The sequence below is a fragment of the Pelodiscus sinensis genome, chromosome 28 (assembly GCF_049634645.1).
Source record: "Pelodiscus sinensis isolate JC-2024 chromosome 28, ASM4963464v1, whole genome shotgun sequence".
Taxonomy (NCBI): domain Eukaryota; kingdom Metazoa; phylum Chordata; order Testudines; family Trionychidae; genus Pelodiscus; species Pelodiscus sinensis.
The window spans coordinates 15963645-15987500 of record NC_134738.1 but is presented as its reverse complement, the minus strand read 5'-3'; the positions used below and the strand labels follow the sequence as shown (position 1 = coordinate 15987500).

The window sequence follows — 23856 nt, the reverse complement described above, 5'->3', positions numbered from 1 at the left end:
GCTGAGTAAGTGAAGCATTTTCCCAGGAATCCAGCAGTACCAGACCTTTGTCCTGGGCGAAGAGTCCTCACTGTCCAATGGCCAGAGGGTCTGAGTAAACACGATTAAAGGTTGCTGATAAGGCGCCATCGCTAATCAACATTCCCCTTATGCAAAAGTCCTAAGGAAAGGTTCTCATTCTCTGTTACGAGGAGTGTGTTTCCTGCACACGCCGCAGAATTTCATAAAGAGCTATAGGCTGACTTGGGGCATTTATTAGAACGCTCTCCCCTCCCCTGTTAAAATCACGGGGTTTAGAGTGATCTATCCGTATGATTCTAATTCAAACTATGAATTGATGATAGTGGGCTTGTCTGATCGGTTCATTCATTCTTTGTCCTTTTGGAAGAGGGATGCATCTTACGCGGTCTATCACCCTCATCAGTTCCTGTGCTGTAGCAAAAGAGGAGGGTGCAGCTGATGCCAGCCATGACGCGCAAGTCGGACCCTGGTTAGCTCTGCCTGTTGTGGATGCATCGATACGCCTGTCAATACAGGGAGAGGCATACGCTTTGTGTCCAACAGCCAGCGCTCTAGGGGCGTGTGAACCAAAAATGTGGGGGGGTGACCTCTGCCGGCGGGGCGTTAGCATGGGGACGATGCAGGTCGCTGGTGTGTAAAGACCTAGCATGGGAAAGCGCACAGTGACTAGCTGGTTTTCATAGGGCAATGCGGGGCGTTGGCTTACTGCGTCCAGAGAGTGGTCTTGATAAAAGAGCGCAACCTGGGTTTGAACCGCTGAGCCACGGGCAGGGAGGCCAGGTTGCAGTGTGATCTGCCCAGGGCTGGCGAGGTAAGCAGAGCAGCTGGGTCAGTTTCAGGGGGAGCCATCCTGCAGGGCTCTGGGCTCCCTTTGGAAGTGATCAGATGCTTCCGGGGGTAGCCGAGTTAGTCTGTCCAGGAAAAAACAACCAATGGTCTGAGCGAAGCGTCTCACTGTCCAATGGCCACAGTCTCGTTCGTTATCGAATGCGAACTAGTTACACGACCCCTGCGCACGAGCCCAGCTACGCTGTGTTAGGCTGTAAAGTGCTACCAGGCCGTTTGGTGTCTTGGAAGTGACGTTGGAGATCAGCTAGTCGGGTACGTGCCGGCTCTGAGTCAGCTCAATTGGAGCAGGCAGGCTCCTGCGCTGAGGGGTCTTGCTCAATCCCAAGATGTGGTCCCGAAAGCAAACGGCACATCCCCAGCCCTGCCCCTGTGCTCCAGCCTTGAGAGATGGGAGCCCTCGCCCCGCCTTTGCTAGAGTCCAGGTAGGGCCGTGTCTCTGTGTGTGCATGTGCTCAAGGGCCTGCCTGGAAAAGGAGTGCAATAGATGTGTAAGCGTCTCTGTCCTCTCTGATAGCTTAGGCCCTATTAGTCCCCCTGCCCCGCCCCAGAGAAGCAGCCCGTGGCCAGTGCCAAGTGCCTGGCGGCCGTTGTTCATAGTCCCTTGGGTAAGAGACTGTCTCCACTCTGCTGTTGTACCCCACAACCTGACCCCCGGCTCCACAGTCTGCTCCGTTCCTCTGTCTCCTGGGGGGGCGTTGTGAGTTCCTCCCCTCCTCCCACACAGCTGCTGCATGGGGCTGTGCTCCCTGCCTACACATGCCCCATCCAGAGGAACGGGCAGCAGCCCTGCCGGCTCGCCCTGCCCCTGCCCAGCGCAGGTGTGCTCTAGCACGGCCTCCCTGCGGCTGCACAGCAAACCCAGGCTGGTCCCCGCTATGGCCAGAGCAGGAGTCCCCGGCCTGCCGTCAGCACCGCAGTGCACCAGCCCCCTCGGCCCTGCATGCTGCGCACGCCTCTCCCTTGCCCCCGGGTTCCTGGCCTCTGTTGCTTGTGGCTCTGCAACTGGGCAGCGTCTGTTCCCATCTGGCCTGTGACTGGCCTTGGCCCTGACGCCGTGAGGTGGAACACTCTTCCCCTGGCTGTGCGGGCAGCACCTCTCAGGGCGACGAGGCTGTTGGGGACTAGCTGGCGCAGCTCCATGGCTTTAGCTGGCGTTACACAAGCTCCGGGGCGAGCCCTTGGAACCTGCATTTAAATCACAGATACGGCCGGGCCGGGACTCCATGCTTGTGCCTGGCTCCTGGAGTTACATGGCCTCATGGGGACACTATGCTGGGAAGGGGCGCGCAGACTGTGTCTGGGATCTTTTAAACTATTTGAGAACCGAGGACACGTACGGATAACTGTTGCTTCGGAAAGGAGATAGGGGAAGGGCTGGTTTATTATTTGCAATGCGGTAGCCCCCAGAATCTCCCCCCCCCCCGCCACATACTGCACAGACGCGGGTCAGGCAGTCCCAGCCCCGAAGAACTCGCTCTCTGGGCACAGCAGATGGACAAAAGGTGGGAGAGGAAACGGGGGCCGAGAGAGAGACGGTGACTTGCCTGAGGTCACAAAGCAGAGCCACCACACAGCTCTTGGATGATGGTATGGGCTAGATTTGACGCAGACGCTGCCCAGGGAGGCCTTCTGGCCTGTGTTTTGTACAGGGGTCAGGCTACGGTTCATTATAGTTCCTTCTGGCTGGACTGGAAATCGGTGACCCTCCGTTTCCCGGCTTCTAGCCCAAGGCTGCCATCTACTGGCCCGACCTGCTGTTCCTCTGATTGCAGGAGCTTGTCCTGGGCGGACAAACCCAACGCCCATTATACTAGCTAGGTACAGAGGCTGATCATGTGTGTTCCAGTCCACAGCTCCCTTCAGGCAGACCTTAGCATGCAGCTTGCCCCCCGGGTTTCAAGTATTTTGTCCCGTCCTCAAAGGGGCGATGTGCACCGCTAGGCATGGGCTGTATCTTAGTCTCGGTGCTGCTGATTGAGCGGGGCTGTGCCAAGGCTATTATTAGCCCAGAAGCTAATGGAAACCAAAACTGAAGTGGCTGTCACAAAAATAAGCAGGTCACAGCAGGGGGTAAAATAATTTCCTAATACACGTTTCATGTCACTTAAGGATTTCTTTGGGTTTCCAGCTAACTTCCTAATGATTAAATGTATGCTAATGTCGTTATGAATTTGCCAATGCCAAATAGAGCATAAGATACTAATGACTGTTTTAATTTGCATTAGTAAATTACATGCTGCTAATGTGCTTGTCACTGGAGCATAATATGCAGCTGTACCTACTGCATGCACCCAGCTAATGGGGACTATCAAACAGCTATTTATGGGGGGAGTCATTAGAAGAAGGCGATGTCGGTTCCCAAGCTAATTGGTTCAGTGATACATGGGGAACAAAACTCCCTGCCCGCTAGGTGGTTAATGCAGACAGGAGGAAGCTGCTGGCTGGTTAGACAAGACCAAGTAAACCTTACAGAGGCCCAGCCAACGGCTCACTGCATCACCCACCGCCAGGCCCCCTTCCTTTCGGGCTGGTGGTGTCCTGGCTGAATGGGACAGCTCAGGGCAAAACCTTTCAACCCCCCAAATCCCCCATCGGCCCTGCTCTCTGCACAGCTGGGAGCCCTTCAACTCTCGGAGTCGGTCAGACCCTCTGTCAACTTTCCAGGGAGGGTCCCAGAGGCCTGTGAGCCGGAACTGGGGGGGGGTGTCTGCCTGGTGGACCGTGGGCTAGTCAGTTTGGCCCCTACAGCTGGCTCTCCACGTTTGAATAGTCCAGTCCTTGTACCTCCGCCTCTGCAAAGTGAACAAATCACACACGGCTCCTTGGACTGAGGCCCACTTTCCCCCAGAGCCCTGCCCCTCCCCCTGCCCAGTCTGCAAGCATGGCAAGAAAAGCCTGCCCTACCCCCCCCCCCCCCCCGGCCTCAGCCTTCAGAGCCTAGTGAGACCCTCGGGTGACAGACAACGTCCCTTGGCTGCCATGCCCCTTCCCACTCTGGCGTGGGCTGTGGTTCTGTGCCGCGTGCATGGTATGGCCCTAGCCAGGCAAGCGCTGCCCTTCTCCAGGGCATAGGGGTTGGGGGCGGCGCGGTCACCTCAGGGACGAGGGCTTGGCAGGCGCTCTGGAGAACCTGGCCCTGCCTGGCTTGGCCAGGGTCTTGCCAGAGATTGGCGCTGAAACAGGAAATAGATCCCCGATGTTGCAGCTCCACACCCGGCTCTGCCCCACAGGCCAGGCCTGCCCTGGCCATGAGTCAGCACCTGCTCGGGGCATTGGTGGGTGGGAGGGAATTGCCTTAAGTGGCACCTGTAGGGTTGCCAGATGGTTGAAACAAAAATATTGAACACCCCGCTCCAAAAAAAAACACCAGGAAAAAAACTCTGTTTAAGAAAAAAAAGAGGGGGGGGGGGGAACCAAAGTTGTTGAGCAAAAAAAAATAAAAATAAAAATAAATTAAAACAGCATGTCCCCTTCAAGAGTGAGTGCAGGGAGCGGTTGAGCACTAAGACCCAAGGGAAGCAGGCTACAAAGCGAGGGCCCCGCGGCCGTACGGGCTGGGCTGTCCTCAGCCAAAGTGTATCCAGTGCACAGAAGCCTCTCAAGTCACCAGTCAGTGAGCCAGCCCTGGGGCACCAGCCAGGCCTTGTGGTTTCAGAGAATGCGCCCTCCATGCCTCTGTCTGTAGGGGTCCATAGCTCCAGCTGGGTGCCTTCTGCCTGCTCCCCCGGACTGTCGGACAGGAGGCCCAGTCCTTCCCCAAACCCTCCCCGTCCATCTTGGGGGGTGACTACCAGGGCTGAGTGCACCAGGGGAGGGGCAGGGTCTGGAGGGCCCCCTGTAGCTGCGGGCTAGTCCGTGAGCTGCGCCGTGTGGGTGCTGTCTCGGATGGCTTTGAGAAAGCGCATGAAGTCTGTCCCGCCGGTTCCCATGTCTGAGCGCACTGACACGCCCTCCTGGACACAGCCCCCGAGCTGCTGCTCCGCTCGGCACCTCCCTGCGGGGATGGTGATGTACTTGGTGACCACCTGGATGTGGTAGCTCCGGAGCGCCGCCAGCGCCGCCACGCACTGGTTGAAGGCAGCCCGCAGCCCTGCGTCGCCCGTCACCAGCGCAAACTGCCGGAGGGAAGGGCCAGATGCCAGGGTCTGGATAAAGGCCCTGTGAGCCGCCGGCATGTAGTCCCGCATGCGCCTGAGATACTCTGCCGAGAACCCTGCAACAGCAAGGCGAGTGGTTACCCAGCTTAGCCCAACTCAGCCTTCGCCTGCAGCCAGCTGAATGGCAACGGCCACCCCTCTGAGGAGTGAATTACCAAAACCAATGTCAATCAGTGGCCACCCGGTGACTCTCTTTCTCCCCTAACGCCAGTGCCCTGCTGCAAACTTTCACCCCGCCCCCTGCCTCAGGAAGGGGCCACGCTGTGGCCGACGTATCAATTCCCTCTGAAAATGAGGGGGAGTTCTGCCCTTCTGGGTTATCTGGGGGGAGGCTGGCACGCTGTGTGAACACGCCCGTGGTTTCTAATGCCGTCACTAACGATGCCGGTGACACTGCTGGTTTTCTGGCCCTGGGCCATGTGAGACCTGTATCTGTTGTGGGAGGGAAATCCCGGTCTGTGGAGACCCCCCGAGCAGCAATGGCCGGCAGGAGAGTTCTGGACTAACCTGAAGCACTACAACCTGAATCTCTGGTGAACGGCGTCTATCCTCGTCCAACGGCTGCTTCCAGGCCACTTACCCTGTGCTGTGCTGTGCGGGATTCCCAGCAGGATATCAAAGCACTGTAACGTAGAGCTCTGTGCTGCGCTGCCACCGGAAAACTGCCTGGGGGCCTCCCACACCCCCTCGTACACCAGCCCCTCCGGCATCAGGGAACTGTCCTTCCAGCTAGTTCCAAAAACATGAAGTGAGAAGCAGCTGCAGGGTTTCGCTGTACTGACTGCGGGCTTGTCTACACTGGCACGTTTTGTCACCACACTCTGCCTTTTGGTGACAAAGCAGTGAGAGCATTTACACTGCCATGTGACTTTTGTTGGGGAAAAACACCCCATTTTGGTGACAAAAAACGTCCAGCCTGTGAGAGACTTTTGTCTTTATTGTCAACAGAGAGCCAGTGTGGACTCTTCTGTTTGTTTTGGTGAGAGAACTGGCTTCCGCCAGTATCCTACAAGGCCTGCCCTGATGGCTCTGCTCAGTGTTCTGTGCACTCTGCTGCCCTGCAGGCCTGCACCCCTCCCCCGTTCAGAGCTCCGGGAAGTGTCTAACAACTGAGTGAGCTGCTCCGTTTGGGGAACAAACAAAGAGCAAATCACTGGAGTGCTCCTGTTCTGCCCGGCTAGGAACCCAGCACCAGGCAGACTGCTGTAGGAGGGACGGCTGTGCTGCTTCGACATTCCTTAGCACAGAGAGCTCATAGAGCTCTGAGGTAATCCCAAGAATTGCAGGGATTAGCTCAGCCTTCCCACCACAGTGCACTGTGGGATGCTTACCCACAATGCTTTGCTCTATCTGTCCCCAGGGTGCTAGCCATGTAGCCATGAAATGCCGATCATGGGAAGCAGAAAAACCAGCTTGACCGGTTTTCACCTTTGGCGACTTTTGCCTGTTGACAGCCCTTTTGTCGCCAAACCTCCCTAGTGCGGTTTGATAGTTACATGCGGTGCTAACCAATACACACTAGTGACTTGCAGCACGGGTCAGTCCTGGACAGAGACAGTTGTCCTGGAAACTGGCTGTACAGCAAGAGCTGTGCTCTGGTAACGCAGAGTGGCCTTAGCCCCTCCAAGGCCTCCTCTCCCAAGGAACTTATCGTGCTCGCTGTGGGAAGGGGGGGCTCAGAGCTCTAATGCAGCTTCTAGGTAGGGTCAGACTCGGCTGGGAACTTCTTCGTTCTTTACTCAACAGGGACAAGCTCCTCCGTGTGATGGGCAAAGTTTCTAATGGAACATCAAGTAGCAGTGTGAAAAATCAGGGTGCGGAGGAGGAACAGGACCCTATTTACAACAGCACCCTGATATCGGGACATCTGGTCAACCTACATCTGGGCCACTTCCTGCCAGAGAGGGCGAGAGAGAAGCACAAGGAAAGGGGGAAGGGAACAGCGCCGGTGTCAGCAGCCTCTGGAAGGGGGCAGCAGAAGGGTAAATACTCTCGCTTGCTGGGAGGTGAGCGCTCTGTGAGCGTTTACAAAGGGATGGAGCGAGTGACTGTTTGTACCCTCATGCTGCGATAGATACATGGAAAATTCTCCTTCCTTCTAGCAACTTGGAAATTCTGAAAGTCCTGCTTTGGGGCCACCTGCTAACGGGCGGGATGGGGAGACGTTTTCTGGAGCAGGCAGGTTGTGCTGGAAGTGCTGTGTCTCACACCAGCCGGGGATTGGTCGGAGGCAGCCTAGGGACTTCCCTCTCCCTAAAGAGATAGTGCCCCAGGGCAGGTACCTACCCGGCGAGGTAGATGCGAAGGGTTCTGAAAAACAGTCCCGGATCGACATGCTCTGTGGAGAGACGGGACGCTTGTTCGGGTGACATTGGAGCCAGAAGCAACAGATGCAACTGACCCTGAGGGCCCTGGCTTGCCAGCTCTGGCACTTGGCCAGCAATGGGAGCGCTCTTGGTTGGCTTGGAACAGTGCCGTGCGACCCTTCCTCATTGGCGCAAAGTGTTTCATCTGTCTGGGCGGCCATGACAGCACAGCAGCGTGACCGTTACGAACCCAGCACTGCCCCCACTTGAGTGAGCGGAGCTCCGGGGGCGAGGCCAGGCCAGCGAGGGGCTCCCCGAAAGCACACGTGACGGCGGCACTCTGGGAGCGGGCGCGGCTCTCTGTGGTACCAGGCGGCAAAGCCGTCCTCCAGCCCGGCAGGGCCCGTGCAGTGGTTTGCAGCCAGCCCTCGCCCATGCCACTTGGGCAGGGTGTGTGAGGGAACGGGCAAGCAGAGCTCTGCTATGGGCAGTCAGCAGTAGTTGCCGCGCGCTCCAGGGACAGAGCCAAAGGGTTTGCCTAAGAATTCCCAGCAGGCATCGTGCCAGGGAGTCAGCCCCCCAGAGCTGAGTGGGGTGGATCCAGGTCTCACATTTCAGTGTGTGACAAGGCTGCCACCTCTGGGGCCTGATCCCCCCGGCTACAACGTGTGTGCCAGTCGGCCGGCCGGCCTGCCCCCCCCGTCGGTGAGACACGCTTCCAACAGGGCCCGCCTCGTTCAGCGCCGACGGGGGGAGCTTTAGGGGCAGGAAATGCGAGTCCTTTGGCTCCTGTCTGAGGGTGCCGCGCCTTGGGCACATGGGAAGGATGCAGGCGCTTCCTCGCTCCTTACCTGTCTGGCCATAAGGAGACTCAGGCAGCCGGGATGTTTGTTTCCCTCCCAACTACAAGCAGCTGTGGGTCTCTCTCAAACAGGGACTGATTGCTGCATTCGTTTCAATTGTGTGCTGGGATCATTTGGGTCACAAACCGCAAGCGCAGCTGCCAAAGCACTTACCATGAATTAGTGTGAAAGCTTCCTGCATTCTGCATATAGCCAGGGCCACGTCCTGCAGTGCTGTGTGCACGGAGCAGAGGTCCTGGCGCAGTACGGCCTTGACAATCGTGGGGATTGCCTTGGAGGGAACAGAGGAAAAACAGCCTTGGCCTCAGAATACAAATCAGGCTTTCTGGGGAAAGTGGTGCCGGCACCTAGGTCCCTCCCAGGGTTTTCTAGCAGGACCCCTCTCCAGGGAACAAAGCTGGGCTCTTAGCAGGGGTTCGCGTACAGCCCCGTCCTCTTCAAGTAACATAGCCAAGCCCCTTCTCCCCAGCCTTGCGGCTGGGACCCCGCGAGAGATGCTGAGGCTCCTCCAGTGCCCCGCAGCATCATGGGAGGGTGGAAATCAGTCTGCTGTGAGCTACGCTAACGGTTGGCACCAATTTGCTCGTTTGGGGGGGGGGGGGTGGACTCTTGCCTGTAGGCAAATGAGGAGAAAACCGATGCCAGCCCATGCAGAGGGGAGGGTGCAAAGTTACGTCTACCACACGAGGGTTTAGGTGGACAGTGGGAAACCCTGCACTTGTCCCCGGAGTGATTGGTTCCTGTGAGTAGCCCCTAATCGCCGTGGCGAGCCTGGGTGGTAACGCTCTCTAAGCGCTAAACTGCACTTAGTCCAGGAGCGACCCCCGGCTGCTCCACTAGGACGCTGTACCTGGAGCCCCGGGGTGGCTGCCACTTCAACGAGGAGTGAGACTAGGAAGAACCCTTTGCTGCTGTCCCCGCCAGGGAATGAAAAGAGGGTGTCCAGATTCCTGTGGGAAGAAAGACGCATCCCCCAGGGCGAGGCCAGTAATACGCGCCCGTTGTCATAATCGTTTGCACCGTCCTCCTTGGACACAGCTTCTCAGCATCAGCTACAACGTACACGCCTCTCGGGCCGAGGGTGCGGCGAGCGGGCGGGCTGCCTGCTCTTCGGGTGACAGATGCATGTAGAAAAGCAAAGCCCGTGGTAACCTTAGGCCCTTAGCACCCAGTGAGGCTGCCAGCCAGAGATGGCTCTGAATTGAGCTGCGTACGGCAGGGCGCATGTGTAACTCACACCCCCGCTGGGGGTGGGTCACTGCCCCGTGCAGGGGCATTGAGAACAGGGGGTCTGCTACAGCCGTAGCAGGGAGGCAGCTGGCTTTCAGCTCAGGCTGTTAGGATGCCTGCACCGAGCTCCAGGGGTCCCAAGGTTGGTTCCACCTGCCAGTCTTGCACACATTTGCATGTGTTCTCTAAGCCGCCCTGCAGCAGTGAGTGGCTTGTCCCATTCCCACGTACGTTTGTGCCATGCTGCTGTGAGCCACACACCTAGGCTACATCTACACTGCAGGCTTTTTGCACAAGAACAGCTGGTCTTGCTCAACAACTTGCAGAGCGCCTACACTGCACGTGTGTTCTTGCGCAAGTAAATTTACAGCACAGTGTCGGAAAACAGGGCTTCTTCCAGAAGCGGTATTCCTCTCCCCAGGAGGAACAAGCCCCCTTGTGCAAGAGCGCTTCCACAAGAGGCCAGTGGAGACAGACAACATGAATTTCCTGCGCAAGAAGCCCCTATGGCTAAAATGGCCATCAGAGCTTTCTTGCTCAAGAGAGCATCCACACTGCCATGGACGCTCTTGCACAAAAGCACATGGCAGTGTGGACACACTCTTGTGGAAGACCTTTTGCACGAGAACTCAAGCACAAAACAGTTCTTGCACAAGAAGCCTGCAGTGTAGACGCAGCCCTAGTGTGGTTCACTGTCCCATGCAGTGGCACCTAGACCACAGCAATAGATAAGACCAACAGCACGGGTTGGGAGCCAGCTGGCTTTTAGCTCACAGGGCAGAGGCTCCTATACTAAGCTCCAGAGGTCCCAGGTTCAAATCTGCCTGGCGGTGGTTGCACTGGTACACTGTGAGCATAAACGAATCCGTCCCAGCCTCCCTCTCTCCCCACCAAGGTCGTGTGTTGTCCCAGATTTATGATGGAACGGCTGAAACCAGCGGTGAAAACTCCCAGCCGCGTGGCCCTCTGGCACATGCGCCAAAGGCCGGCCCTTCTCTAAGGCAAACAGGAGCCACTCACCCGATGCTCAGGGGCCTCCAGTCGCAGCCCAGGTGGAGAGAGAGGAAGAAAGAGAGACGATGTTAAAACCGCGACCTAGTGCTGGTGAACGGCGTGACCTGGGTTCTCGGGAGTAGACAGTGCGGGGAGGGGGGGTCATCACAAAACCCAGCCAACCAGTGATCCCTAACAGGGGCTGCAGAGACCATGGGGTGTCCCGCACCCAGTCCCAGGTGGGAGCTCTGGGCTGGCATTTACTGTCTGGCTGGATTCAGCTGTTTGCAGCGCCCATCCCCAGCCTGGGGCCGGTCAGTGTCGCCACGGCCAGAGCGCTGCAGTCGGTAGCTGACTGGTCCCCTGGGGAGGTTTGCCCCCGACAGGAGGCTGCCTGGCTTGGTGAAAGTGGCTGACACGCGGACAGGTTCACGCTAGTCACACGTCACGAGCATTCACGTGTCCTGCTCTGGGCGTGCCCTGGGGCGGCCCACACACCCAGGTGGGGGGAGCCTGTCCGCTAAGCATGGTGGGGGCTGGCAGCTGCCGCTGAGCTTGGAGCCCAACCTACCCCCGGGGGTCTCTCTTCTTCCAGTTGGCCAGAACGCAGTCGGCGTAGACGAGGATGGGCGGCAGGCCAAGGCGCGCCGAGACGGCGCAGAAAGGCACCGCGAGCACTCTGGGCAGGATCTAGGTTAAACAAGAGCGTTACGGTACCGGGCTGCTGTGCCGGGCAGGTTCCTCTCCCCCGGCCCGTTTGAGCCAGCGGGTCGGCTCCCCCTGGAGATCAGAGCCGCGTGGGGTGAGCCCAGGCCCCTGCCCGTCCCAGCCTTTCATCCTCTGGAGAGGGCGGCCCGCAGGCAGGTCGTGGCCTTTCGCTGCCGTCGGCTTGTCTCTGGGGCTGGGCAGGTTCGCTCGCCCCACGGCTCAGGGGAGCGAGGGAGCCTGCGAACGAGCGCGCAGCCTGCGGTGCCAGTAAGCGAGCGAGCGCCGTTCCCCACACGTGCGCCTCGGTCTCTGGCCAGCCGAGGGGAGGGGAGCCCGGCCGGGGGCTGGCTGTGGGCGTTGCGGAGGCAGAATGGCGCTGACCTTCGCGGGCTGCCTCCCGCCACCTTGCCACACGTAGCCCATGGTGATGACGCCGAGAGCCAGGTGAGCCAGGCGCAGCTGCCTGTGTCCTCGCAGGTGCCGTGCACTGAGCAGGGGCATCTGTGGAGGGAGGGGAGGCATTAGTGCAGGTTCGGGGGCGTTGGGGCATATAACCCGCACCCAGCAGTGCCCAAACCTTTGCCACTTCCCCGCGGAGCTGCTGCGTCTCTACCAGGTGGGGCAGGTTGGCCGCGACGTTCGTCCAGGGAGCGTAATAATCTGGCAGTTGGGCCTGTGGGGCAGAGAGCGGAATTAGGGCGCCGTTGTGTCCTGGGAGTTTTCCCGCTGGGTCTCAGCCAGGCAGCGTCCCGCCCGGCCGCTCGCGGGCGTCCCCTTCCCCACGCCAGCGCCCCCGACGCGGCCCCTGCAGGCCTGTGGGAGACGTGCTGGAGCGCGGCGGTAGGCTAGCAAGGGCACGCGCAGGGTCTGGGGCGCTACCGAAAAGCTGCCCCCGTTGGGGAGGGGAGCGCTTGGCGGAGCCAGGAGCCCGCTGGACGTGCTGGAGATCGTTCCTGTGGCATCCCAACAAGGCCGGGTTCTCTGTAAGAGAGAGCAGGAACTAGCCATTGCTTCCCTCTGGGTCCCCCTCCACCCTGATTAGCCTCTCTGCGTGAGCCAGGGTCCGAACACACCTCGGCTGGGTGTGGACGCATCGCAGAGGGTCCAGCGGGGGGCAACCAGAATGCTGAGGGGCTGGAGCACATGACCGATGAGGAGAGGCTGAGGGATTGGGGCTTGTTTAGCCTGCAGAAGAGCAGAGCGAGGGGGGATTTGACAGCAGCCGCTAACTCCCTGCAGGGGGGCTCCAAAGGGGCTGCAGAGAGGCTGTTCTCAGGGGGGGCAGATGGAGGAACAAGGAGCAATGAGCTCAAGTTGCGGGGGGGGAGGGGTTAGGGGGGATGTTAGGAAAAACTCTTTCCCCAGGAGGGGGGTGACGCGCTGGGATGGGATACCCAGGGAGTGGGGGGGGTGGAAGCTCCATCCTTAGAGGTTTTTTCAAGGCCCAGCTCCACAAAGGCCTGGCTGGGCTGGTTGAGTTGGGCTGGTCCTGCTCTGGGCAGGGGCTGGCCTCGGTGCCTCCTGAGGGCTCTGCCCGCCCTGGGTTCCACGAGCCACCCAGCCAGGACATTCTCTGGCCACGTGAAGACCAGGCAAGACCCTCCTGAGGCAGGTTCCTCGGCTTCTGCCTGTGCCGTGTAGACGCACCCTCAGGCTTGGAGCGCAGCTGTTCTGGTGCTAACAAGTGGGCATGTGTGGCTGGCCCTGGCCACAGGCTAAGGGCTCGTGAATTGCAGCAGAGATGTACTTCGTCCAAGCCACAACCTGGAGGATCTTGACGGGGCCTAGAACTGGGGCTGCAGCACAAGGCTGAACATCTACACTGCCATTCAACAGCCCCTTGGCCCCACGCAGCAGCACGGGCCAGCCGTGGGCTTCTAACTGCGGGATTTAACTGCAGTGTCCGGCCACTAACCCTGCGTGCCAGGAACGCTCCTGGGAGCCCAGCGCACGCCCTGGGCGTCCAACAGAGAATAGTAGCGGAGGCAGGGAATGGCAGCGTGTATCTAATAGGATTTGCATTTTCTGCCTCTGCAGCTCCTTCCCCCTGGCAGTGCGCGATGAGCAACTGCTGGGGCAGGCACAGTGAGACTTTCGGAAGCAGTTTGCTTTGCATCAGACCAATCCGCGATGTGGTAGGCGAGATGATTTGCTTGTCCAGCAGTGGTCCCCAGGCGTGGGCAATGTGGTTTGACCGGTGCCATGAGAACAGACACGACACCCAATCATGCTGGGCAGGTGCATCCGATTCAGACGCTATGTAAGCGCCATGCAAAACAGAAACCTTCTAGTTCTGTTCACTTGCTGATGGGGAAACTCCCATTCAAAAACCACCCTCATTCTGATGGTGCTTTTTAGCATGTTGAAGGCCCAGAGCTGAGGCTAAGTTGCACTGCTCCTGTATATCGATCGATTGCAATGGAGCCCAAAATGTGCTCAAATTTCATACTACAGTGAGGTGCTGCTTCCACCGAAAGTTTGCCCTTTTGTGCTCAATATATAATTTTAGGAGAAATAATGTGGTGTTTTCCCCCTTAGTGGCATGATGAAAACCCTTCTGTCGGGGGTTTCAGAATGGTACAGGCACAAATAACAAGGAAGGGCAGAGAGAATAAAGATAAAGTATTGCAATGGAAAAAACCGGACTGATTGATAGATTCAAGCACCGTTTCATCATGGGCTAAGAGAAATAGTTTTACTGACAATTGTGTTGCTTGCTCATGAGCTTTCCAAGTTTCTGCTCTGGTTGCTGGACATTTTGTCTTTGTAGAAACTTGTGGCATCCCTAAATAGTTCGTTGTATAATCCCAATGAAGTATAATGTGTATTCATCATAGGTATTTTAAGTCAAAAATGTCAGCAATGTAAGTAATTTCTCATGATAGGATGAATTGTTTTTAATACTTAATTTTTATGCTAATAAATGTCATAAAAGCTAAAAACATCTAGATACAGTATCTCACCTTGCCCATTGCTAGATTCCAAGGGCAGATCTGACTTTGTGGAAGATGTTCGGCCTCCTTCCGATTTTTACACTCTATCCACTACAGACTTTCTCCGGAGTGAAATTAGAATGTGGCCTGTTGTGACCAGAACAGACCTGCGGAGTCTCACCTTAGTCTGATTTATGTTGGGTCTGGAGAACCAGCCCCACAATGAGGCAGGCATAAGATGTGTAAGTCCTCTCTCAGCTGATTTAGTTAACCAGAGAGAACATCCGATTCTTAACCCCGGCCTGCTGCATTGGTGATCGCTAGGGACAGACGTCTCAGAGAGGGAGCGGTGTGAGTCTGTTTCAGCAAAGACAGCAAGGAGACTGGCATCTGAAAGGCTAACGAACACCTTACCGATGAACGTGTTCACCCTAATCGTGGCCAGCGTACAGAGAGGGTGACAAGCCCCCCTGAACAGGAGCCAATGGCAGGAAGTTGAAGCTATTTAAATAGTGACGGGGAGGGGGTGGAAGTTCATCCCTGGAAGTTCGTTTATTTAGCTACCGTGAAGTGAGATGTATTTTAGGCTTTTTACTTTCCTGCCTGTGGAGCTGATTTAAAATGTTCTAAGGATAGAAATTCTGCCAGTGGCTGGAATGAAGCATCCAAGCTCTGTGTGCGGGAGTCGAGCTGGGCCTGGCATGTGACTGAACAGGGAAATTCATAGTCGCCTTTCCTCATGGTAGTGTCAGCAATCGCCTTCTCCTCGAGGCCATTGATGGGTTTGTTGCGCTTACAGCTCTGCAGTGAGCTCCTGATTACGCTCAAATCTCATGTTTAAGGGCCCAGGCTGCCCCCTGCAGGGGTCAGGAAGGAACGCACCCGTGTACACAATGCACAATTGCCTCCATGCGGCTGAGGTTTTTCTCCTTTCTACGCTACACGGCTTTTAGTGGCATGGCAGCTGGCCCAAGAAACCCACCATCAGTGCAGTCTCCCTCGTACAGTTAATGAAATCACTGCCCTTTCTCTTCAACTCATTTGCACACAGCAGTTTGTTGTTACTTCGGCTATCACCAGGGTCTAGAACTCTTGGAGAGATGCGTACACAGCTATAGTCAGGCATAAATCTAATTTACACCTCTGGGTAACAGCAAAATTGCTCAGGACTTAAAAATGGAGCAGTAGCAAATGGCAAATCCCATTGCTTCTTCAGCCTGGAGCTATTTGGAGCAAAAAGAGCCCCCAGCCACACTTATAGCTGTTTCTATTGCGTCATGCTCTAAAATGTCTATTTGGTCATGCTTCAAAGCGACTTCCTGGAAGATTTGCTTATATTCATTAGCAAAAATTACTGAACCGTTCCATATTGTGTGTAAATAATAGTTTGCAATTTACAAACGATATAACAATGCTAAGCATTAATTTGATAAATGTACATTGTAATATAAATACATCACATGTACAGAAGTGAGTGCTTATTTGCTCGCTGTATGCAATACTTTACCCACAATATTATCCAGCCACAATGCTGATGCTATATACATATGCAGAAAGCAGCAGTAAATGTGCATTACAATTAGACTTCACTGTCTTGAGCAGTTTAGTATCATCTGCAAATTTTGCCACCTCACTATTTATCCCTTTTTCCAGATCATTCAAGAATAAGTTGAACAGGATTGGTCCCAGTTCAGCCCCCAGGGGCCACCACTAGTTACCTCGCTCCAGTCTGAAAACTGGCCCAACCAAATGTGCTGTTAAAACGTTAACGTGACACAAGAATCCTGAAACTCTTACCAGTGGGTCTGGGAGAACAAAGCCACATTCTTCTGAAACATGAAACTCCTCCAGGTGCTGCAGCCTCTCGCTGTGGGCTCTACTTTCCATGCCTGGGATGTAGCGTCTTAATTTTCCTGCCCATCAGCCTCTGTGCAACGAGGAAGTATTGCTCCATAAGGAGAAGGCACTGGAGTTTAAACTGGTTGCAAATGAAAAGACGGGGCAAAAAGCAGGCAAGTAATGGCATTGAGGGACTTTTTGTTCCCCAATCAAAATCACCCGATGACTTTGTTATTTTCCATTGCGTAGGCAGCAAATTGAAAATGGTATCACTTCTTCCTCTTGCTGCTTCTCTTTATTCATGAGGTTTGAGAAGTCACCGAGCTGGTCAGGGTTAATTTGCATCTGAAGACTGTAGAAGCTATTTTATGTTTAGCTAGAAGCCATCCTGTATATCAGAAACCATTTCAGCTTTTCTCTCAAGCACGTAGACCAGAGTGAACTTTCTGTCACCCCGTGAGAAGAGGCCTACAGGATGAGCTATTGGTATGTGTTAATTGGGCTGGCTGGGACAGGAGATGTACTCCCTCGCACCTGTCCGCCATCTTGTTGATAAGGCTTTGTTTTTCCAAATTTAATTGAAGATTTCTGTAAATGGATGCCCTGACATCAGACTGTTTGGCTAAGGGTATAAAGATACTAGGATTGATTGTATTAGCAGCTTTACTGGGCCCGGCTCTGCTGTGACCACGTTTGGCTCATGCTGTGCTTTATTAATTAATAAAGCTGTTTGTTAGCTGCCTAAACACAGAGGAGCATGTTTTTGCTTCGACAAGACTAAGGCCACATCTCCACCTGCGGGAAGATCAGCACTGCGGCGGTTGATCTGCCGGCGTTCGCTTTAGCGGGTCTAGCGAAGCTCGTTTTAAGGCACATTGACTCCAGCTACCTTTGTTACATAGCTGGAATTGCGTCCCTTAAGCCAGCCTTCCCCTGGTGTGTGGACTTGGCCTAAGGATCAAATGCCACGAGCAGGACAAAGTCAGTTTGTTGGGAAACTACCTCTTGTTTTTCTCTCCATGCCATGACTTCCTTTGACACCTTGTGTCTTGGTGCCTTTCAGCTAGAAGGCTCATACAGTTTTGCAAGTCACCATGGCTTCCCGAGGGAAGAACCATGTTTCTGGGTTTGCACATGGCAAGTACGAACTGGTTCATAGTTGCCACCTCTCAAGCGATTGGGCCGGAAGGGTGTCTCAGCACAAGAGACGGCAGAAATCCTGGGCACAGTCCACGTGGGTACAGCTTGGTGATGGCAGGCCCAGCTAGCTTGCCAGCGATGTTAAAGGCTGGTTGGGCATGTCAGGGCACGTTGAACCTTTCTAGTAACATTGCTTCTCTTCCAAGGCTCACGTCAGCTGGACGCCGGTTTTCCTGGCTTGGGAGTAACTCAGCTAAAGCCCCAGAGGTCTGGAGGTGCCACCCTGGTAGGATCTGAGCCACCCCACAACTGGGAAGTCTCGTGCTCCCCTAGCGACATTTGAACAGGAAAGCTGCTAATCAAGAGCGATTGGTCTGGGGCAGCAATTTTCCCCTCTGCCTGCGGGACCAGGCCGCTGCACATCAGGCTTTGAAAGGCAGCTCTGTTTTTATAGCCACGTCTGCAACCGACGCTCCTTTGGAGGCAGAAGTAAGGCCCAGCCCTCAGAGACGTCTGACCCCCGAGCTAGGCCGCTGCGAGAGGTTTTATTTCGTGGACGGTGCTACCTCCGTGGGCGGCGGATTGACCACAGCGAGCGGAGAATCACTACGGCACCATTCAGAGTGCAGCCGTCTCAGGGCAGCTCGTTTCTGCGCCCAGCCAAGCGCGCCCTGGCCAGAGTGCAGTGCCTGCTAGTGGCCATGGCCACAGTGCTCCTCGTGGCCACAGGGCGGCAGGGCTGCCCGAAACGAGTGGGGCGGGGGGAATGCGTCATATTGCCTCCCATTCCAGGACACTCGGGGTAAAGTTGCAAGTGCTGATCCTGACAAAAAGTCTCAGCTCCCAACAGCTGCGTGGGGGAGGGGGGATCTTACACTGGTTTCTCTCTGTTGCGCCGCCGCGAGCGTAGACAGGCTGGGCCACTTAGCGGAGATGCTCCCGCCAGCCACGGGGGAGCCTTGCCCGTTGGCACAGGGAGAGGCGGGAGCAGCGCTGAAAACAGGAGCGGCCCTGGCATCGACAGCACGACCCGGTGCCGGGAAGTGGGTCAGGGGAGCAGGCCCTGCGCAGGGGCGGATTTTCCATAGCCCTGAGCCCTGTGGTCTGTAGCCTCGCCCAGGGCTCCAGCTGCTGGCAGGGGCTATTGGCTATACATGCAGAGGTGGGAATGGGGCATCGGCGTTCCTGGCACTCAGACCTGCAGGCCTCTGCGGCAGCCTTGTGTGCAAGGGCCCTTTCCAGACCCAGACGAACTGCCCCCCTTGCCTGGCCTGTTTACCCACAGAGGGGGGGACAAGTTCAGGCTGTTTAGAAAAATCCTGGTCTGGTAACTTCCAGGCTTAAAGCCCAGCTGTAGGGCACGGCGGGCGGGCGGCGGGCGGGGGGGGGGGGGCAGAGCTCAGTTTGGTGAAGAACATTTTTGTGTTATCACTTTGGGCCGCGCCCCCAGTTTTTAACCACGGGCTGGAAGAAAACAAACCTGCTGTGAGCAACCGCCACCACCTCGGCTTTGCCTGACCTCAGCAAACCAGGGCCCTATTGAAACTGCTGCGAGGGGTGCACGTGCCAAAGACCGCAGGCCGTACGGGGGTCCCGGCTGTCAGTCGCCCTGGTACACAGCCGTTCCGCACTAAAGTCGTTGCCGTTTGTAGGAGCTGATGCCGTATAAGGCCTCCCATTCCCTGCTAGCAGTCATGCAAAACACTCCCCCAACGTGTTTAAATGCAAGTCCCCCACTTTAAGCTGTTTTGCTCTAAATCCAAGTGTTTTGGAACGTATCTTGGACTTGCAGCGAGGCCCCCTATCGTGGGAAACCCGGCCCTTTCCAGGCGTGGGGTTTATTTTTCTTGCTGCTGTGTAAGTGCCCAGTAGCAAAGGCTCCTTGCTACACCCACCTAGCATGGGAGCCCCTTGGCACTGACGGGTTAGCAGCAAAGCTCCTGCCTTCGACCCCTCTGTGCAAAGCAAGCCGCCTGCCTCTGGGAAGTGAGGCTTTAACACGGCTCCTCGCCGAGCGCCTACGCGCCGCTTCTGGGGCACAGCAGCTGAGGACAGGGATCCCTCTCACACACAGAGCAGCCCCCACTGCCGGCAGCCGACAGGGCCTGTGTTTTTTAAGGCTGCTTGTCTGGCAGGCGATGCAGAGGAGGGGGCCACTGTCTACAAGTCCTCCAAATTGACCGTAGGGTCGGCCCAGCCATGTCTCGTCTTCACTCCTCTCTTGACCATCTGGTTGTAACAGCGGCCTTCACACTGTGGCGGTCTCTCTGTGGCAGGCACTGGCAGCCAGGGGCGGATGAGAGTTTTGCGGGGCCCAGAGCAGCACAATATTGCGCCCCCCCCCCCTTTGGAGAAAAAACAGAAAAAAGGGGTACCCCCCCGTGCCCACTCCTCCAGTAGCCCCACACTGATCATGTGAGCGACCCCTCCTCATCCCCTCTCCTAACACCTCCCTCTACACACCTGCCCTGCCTCTCTCCTCTGGTGCTGGTCCCTCCGCTGCAGGTGTCTGCCCTCCTGCTTCACCCCAGAATCCCCTGGCACCTGCACCTTCCCTTAGCCCTGCCCCCTCCTGCTGCCTCCCCCTTCCCTCACTGCCCCTGTGCCCTCTTTGTCCCCTGATGCCCACCCCCTCACCACCCTCTTCCCCCTTTCCCCCCATGCCCCTGTGCCCTCACACATGCCTTGCTCCATCCCCGCCTTCCTCATGCCCACCCCTCCTTTCAAGCCTTCTCCCCCTTCCCCCCTTAGCCCCCAATGCCCTTAGCCTCTCCTCTCCCAGCATCACCCTGTCCCCCCTCCTCCTAACACCTCCCCGCCTGCCCTTTTCCTCAGTCTCCACTTGGCCCCCTGGCATTTGTGTCTCTTCCTCTTTCTTCTCATGACCTGCCCCCCTCCCCTCAGCACAAGCCCCTTCCTCTGCCATCCACCTTCTGCCTTCCAGTGTGCTGGGCGGCCGCGGCCCCAGCCCAGGCGCCAGGTCACGTGCCGAACCGTGCGGTGCAACGCTGTGCCGCGCGGTTTTAAAGTCCCGGGCTGTGGCATCACAACATGCCACGCCACACCCGGGCGTCTCCCCCCTCAGCTGTTGCGCAGCGTTTCAGCATGCTGCGCGTGCGTGCCCTCGGCCCCACATGGCCCGTACTGGCTGGCGCCGGGGAATTTCAAAAGTGCGGGGCTACGGCGCCCCGCCACAATCCCCCTCTTCCTCCTCCAGCAGCCGCTGGCTGGCCCTTCGGCAGATGGCCCACCAGGAAATTCCCAGTATCCTGCCAGGCCAGTCCGCCCCTGGCGCTTGCGCGGGGCCTATTGAAGCGCGGGCAGCCACCCTGCTCGCCCTGCCCTATAGCCGCCGCTGCTGCCAGGTTCACTCTCTCTTCTTGCCCACCCCACGCATAAAATCATAGAAGAGGCCTCAGGAGTCATCAAGTCCAGCCCCCTGCCCAAGGCAGGACCAATCCCAACTAAATCGAGTGACTTTTTCCCTCATTACAGGACGGTCACTGTGCCCGGTGTGCACTTCCTGCTCCTCTTCCACATTCTGCACCAGCTTTTCTTCCCCATGTCCCACTGTCTTCCTCGTATGCTAGAGACAAAGTGTGAGCGCGAGAGGTTTTGACACGATTCGCAGAGGCTGTAGGTCTTCAAATAGGAACGATGCAAATCAAACTGCTGCCTTGTCTTCTCACCAGGCAGCATTTGGCCTATAGCCAGAAGAGAATCCCAGCCAACCCCATCACACGCTTTGCTATGACACGCACCACAAGCCTCCAACTCTCCCAACGTGCCAAGGGCTCACTGATGCCCTACTATGGACCCAAGCGTCCAGCTTCCTCCCTAGAATTTCACCAGAAGGTTGTGCGTGAGGGGCAGCAAGGAACACGCCTGAATACCAGGAGTCCCCTTACCAGGCGATGCAGAACCCAGGGTGAGCTTGAAATGCAGTCTGGAGGGCCGGGGCTGCCTGGAGCACCACAGGGGACCATGTGACTTGCTCCCTGACTATTCAGGTGTCCTGCTGAGCTAGTTGAGGACCCACAGGGAGGGTATCAGAAAGCAAAGATGGTCCCCAGCAGGCAAACACCACCCCCAGATGAAGACAGCACGCTGGAACCAGACGTGTAGCCATGCCGAGCAAGGGGCTAGCTGCACTGAATATGTCCCTATGAGCGCTGACTGGATCACACCTGAGTGGCTAGTTCTGCTCTTGGCTCCATTTCTCTTTGTAGAGCACTAGCTAGCTTCCAGCCAGCATAGACATACCTGAGTAAGGCCTTGTTACCACTAGGTTTTGGCTATGTACTTCCAGGCTGCGTCTAGACTGGCAAGTTTTTCCACAAAAGCAGCTGCTTTTGCGGAAAAACTTGCCAGCTGTCTACACTGGCCGCTTGAATTTCCACAAGAACACTGACGATCTCATGTAAGATTGTCAGTGTTCTTGCAGAAATACTATGCTGCTCCAGTTCGGGCAAAAGCCCTCTTATGCAAATGCTTTTGCGCAAGAGGACCAGTGTAGACAACGTGATATTGTTTTGCGCAAAAAAGCCCCAATGGCGAAAATGGCGATCAGGGCTTTCTTGCGCTAAACCGCGTCTAGATTGGCACGGACGCTTTTCCCCAAAAAGTGCTTTTGTGGAAAAGCGTCCGTGCCAATCTAGATGCTCTTTTCCATTAAAAGCATTTGCGGAAAATCATGCCAGTCTAGACGTAGCCCCACTGTATAGATATGCGGACAAAACTCTCTAGTGTCGATACAATTATGACTGTAAGGCCAGGTCTACAGTAGGGGGCAAAGTTGAGCTAAAACATGTCACTCCACCCATGTCAGTAACATAGTTGGAGTCGACGTACCTTAGTTCGACATACCACGGCATCCACACTATTGGTGGTTGATGAGAGAAAGTCTCCTGTCAACTTCCCTTACTCCTTGCAACCTGGTGGAGCACCAGAGTCAATGGGAGCGTGATCAGCAGTTGATTTAGTGGGTCCTTACTAGACATGCTGAAATCGATCCCAGGAGATCGATCTCCACTGTGTTGCTCTCCCAGTAAGTGGAGGTAGTTTAAGAACATGCTCTGTGAAATTTCCCAGTCTTCAGCTACATGGTTCTCAATTATTGTATTCTGCAGATCACCTCACTGAACATCAGTAAAAATAATCCAAGCAGAACTGGTAACATGAACTTCTGGATTTACCCTGCACAAATAAGAGATGTAGCTGTTTCCAGATTTTTTTTAGAAAAACTTTTTATTTTATAATTAATATCCAATTCAGAATTACACAAGAAGGAGAAGACTCCTTAAAAGCAAAATTAAAAGGTTACAAACGTTTTCTAGGCAAACTAAGAATCCATTAAAGTTCACTGTTGAGTAGCAGAAAGAGAAAAATATTCAATTTTCATTTCAATAATCAACTGAAAAAAAATAATGAAGGCAAGTCAAAAACCTACTGAGGTCTAGAGCAATTATGAGAAATCAAATGACCACCTTTTAACCAAACAATTTAAACTACAGGAATTCCTCAGGGCTTCTACATGCCTTCCAGGCACTGGCCTGCAAGGCTGACCGGTGTTCCCACTGGAGCTTGCTAGGGAGAATGCAGCATACTCGCCCCAAACACGCTCGCCAGATGTGCTGCTGGTGTCTTCATGATCCTGCCTCTTCTGAGTCCTCACTTCTGGGGTTTGCTCCTTAGTGGTTTATGAGAGAACAATTAATTGAGTGCTCCGTTGAGAGGACCGGGGGAGCTCAAATCTCTAACACCAAACTGTCTGGAGACAGACTCAGCACCCTTCTGTTGATTTGTATCTGTCAGGCTCTTTCCAACATCGCTTCCTCCAAATGACAGCTGGAATGCTCACCCCCAAAAGATTCAAACTCATCATTAGCAAACAGGAACGTGAAATTGTCAAGCCCTGCGACAGGCATGAATTTATAACACCAGAATAAGTCAATAAACATGCTGAATGGAATGGTTCTGTACAGGAAATGGACATACACAACACATTTAAGTTCAGTCTTCGCTTCACGGTACTTACTATTACTTTAAAAAGACGCTCTATCTTTATGGGAGGAAGGGAATATTTAACTGGAATAATTTTAAAAATCCAAATTAAAGCTGGTTTTCTGTTGTGCTGTTCTTTCAGAGGTTGCATGCTGGGAGCACTGGACTGCTGATATAATTTCCAGCCTTCTGGTGTTATTGGCTATACACTGTGGCAGACAGAATAGGAGGAAAAACATATTGCTGGTAACAGAATGATCAAGAATACATAAAACAGCAACGCGAGCAAATGCTGTAGCTGGGAATTCAGCCATAATAAGTGCATCTGTTGTCTGTCGGAGGGGAGACTCAAGCTGTTTCCATCATAAGGCAGCTTTCACTGCTCCCACTCTCGCCTCAGACACCAAACTGTGCTTGCTGTTATACCTGGGCGGGAGCCTTCCTGCCGAGAGGACCAGACACACCTCCTGTGGCTGAATCCTGAAGATACTGGGTGGTGCGCTTGGACCAGGGCTAACACTACAGCCCCCACTGGCCACTGCGGATGAGCAGATTAACCCTGAACACGCTAGTCAGTATCTTGTATCTTCAAGAAACAGGCCAGATTGTCAGTGGAATGGGAGGTGCGGAGCCAGGACTCCCAGGCTGACGGTGTTGGAGCGTACTGTGACCACAGCTTGCTCTGCTCTGCAGGGGGGAAGCCTGCACTGTATCCACGGAGACTCCGAGACATTCAGAGCAGCTTTTTCCGTAAAATATTATTTTAAAAGGTCAAGAAGTTACAGATTCAGCCTGGCCACGGGCCCCTTTCACC

The 23856-nt window shown here is 55.4% G+C and overlaps 3 protein-coding genes and 1 long non-coding RNA gene across 9 annotated transcripts in view; 1 reads left to right on the top strand and 3 right to left on the bottom strand.

The window, feature by feature from the left end:
• Positions 1–3492, bottom strand: part of LOC102453712 (indoleamine 2,3-dioxygenase 2) — a 20109-nt gene extending 16617 nt beyond the window's left edge. Inside the window, exon 1 of the mRNA XM_006113251.4 lies at positions 1–3492. This exon is cut by the window's left edge and continues 224 nt beyond it. The gene's annotated coding sequence lies outside the window, so the exon portion shown is untranslated.
• The window catches only part of LOC142820946 (uncharacterized), a 165872-nt gene that overhangs the window by 131343 nt on the left and 10673 nt on the right, over positions 1–23856 (top strand). The gene's annotated exons all lie outside the window — the stretch shown is intronic.
• Positions 3520–16276, bottom strand: LOC102455437 (indoleamine 2,3-dioxygenase 1). The gene is made up of 10 exons (XM_006113257.4): positions 15858–16276; positions 11705–11800; positions 11509–11628; positions 10991–11109; positions 10447–10461; positions 9047–9146; positions 8350–8467; positions 7314–7365; positions 5608–5756; positions 3520–5083 (listed from the first exon to the last, which is right to left on the bottom strand). The coding sequence occupies exons 1-10, from the start codon at positions 15945–15947 to the stop codon at positions 4719–4721; spliced, it is 1224 nt and encodes a 407-aa protein (XP_006113319.2). The 5' UTR covers positions 15948–16276; the 3' UTR covers positions 3520–4718.
• Positions 22265–23856, bottom strand: part of LOC102455681 (disintegrin and metalloproteinase domain-containing protein 32) — a 28371-nt gene continuing 26779 nt past the window's right edge. For all 5 annotated transcript variants that reach the window (XM_075910922.1, XM_075910923.1, XM_075910925.1 and 2 more), the window contains one exon: positions 22265–23251. In XM_075910922.1, coding sequence (XP_075767037.1) covers positions 23245–23251 — 7 coding nt within the window. In that variant the 3' untranslated portion in view covers positions 22265–23244. The remainder of the gene's footprint in view (positions 23252–23856) is intronic.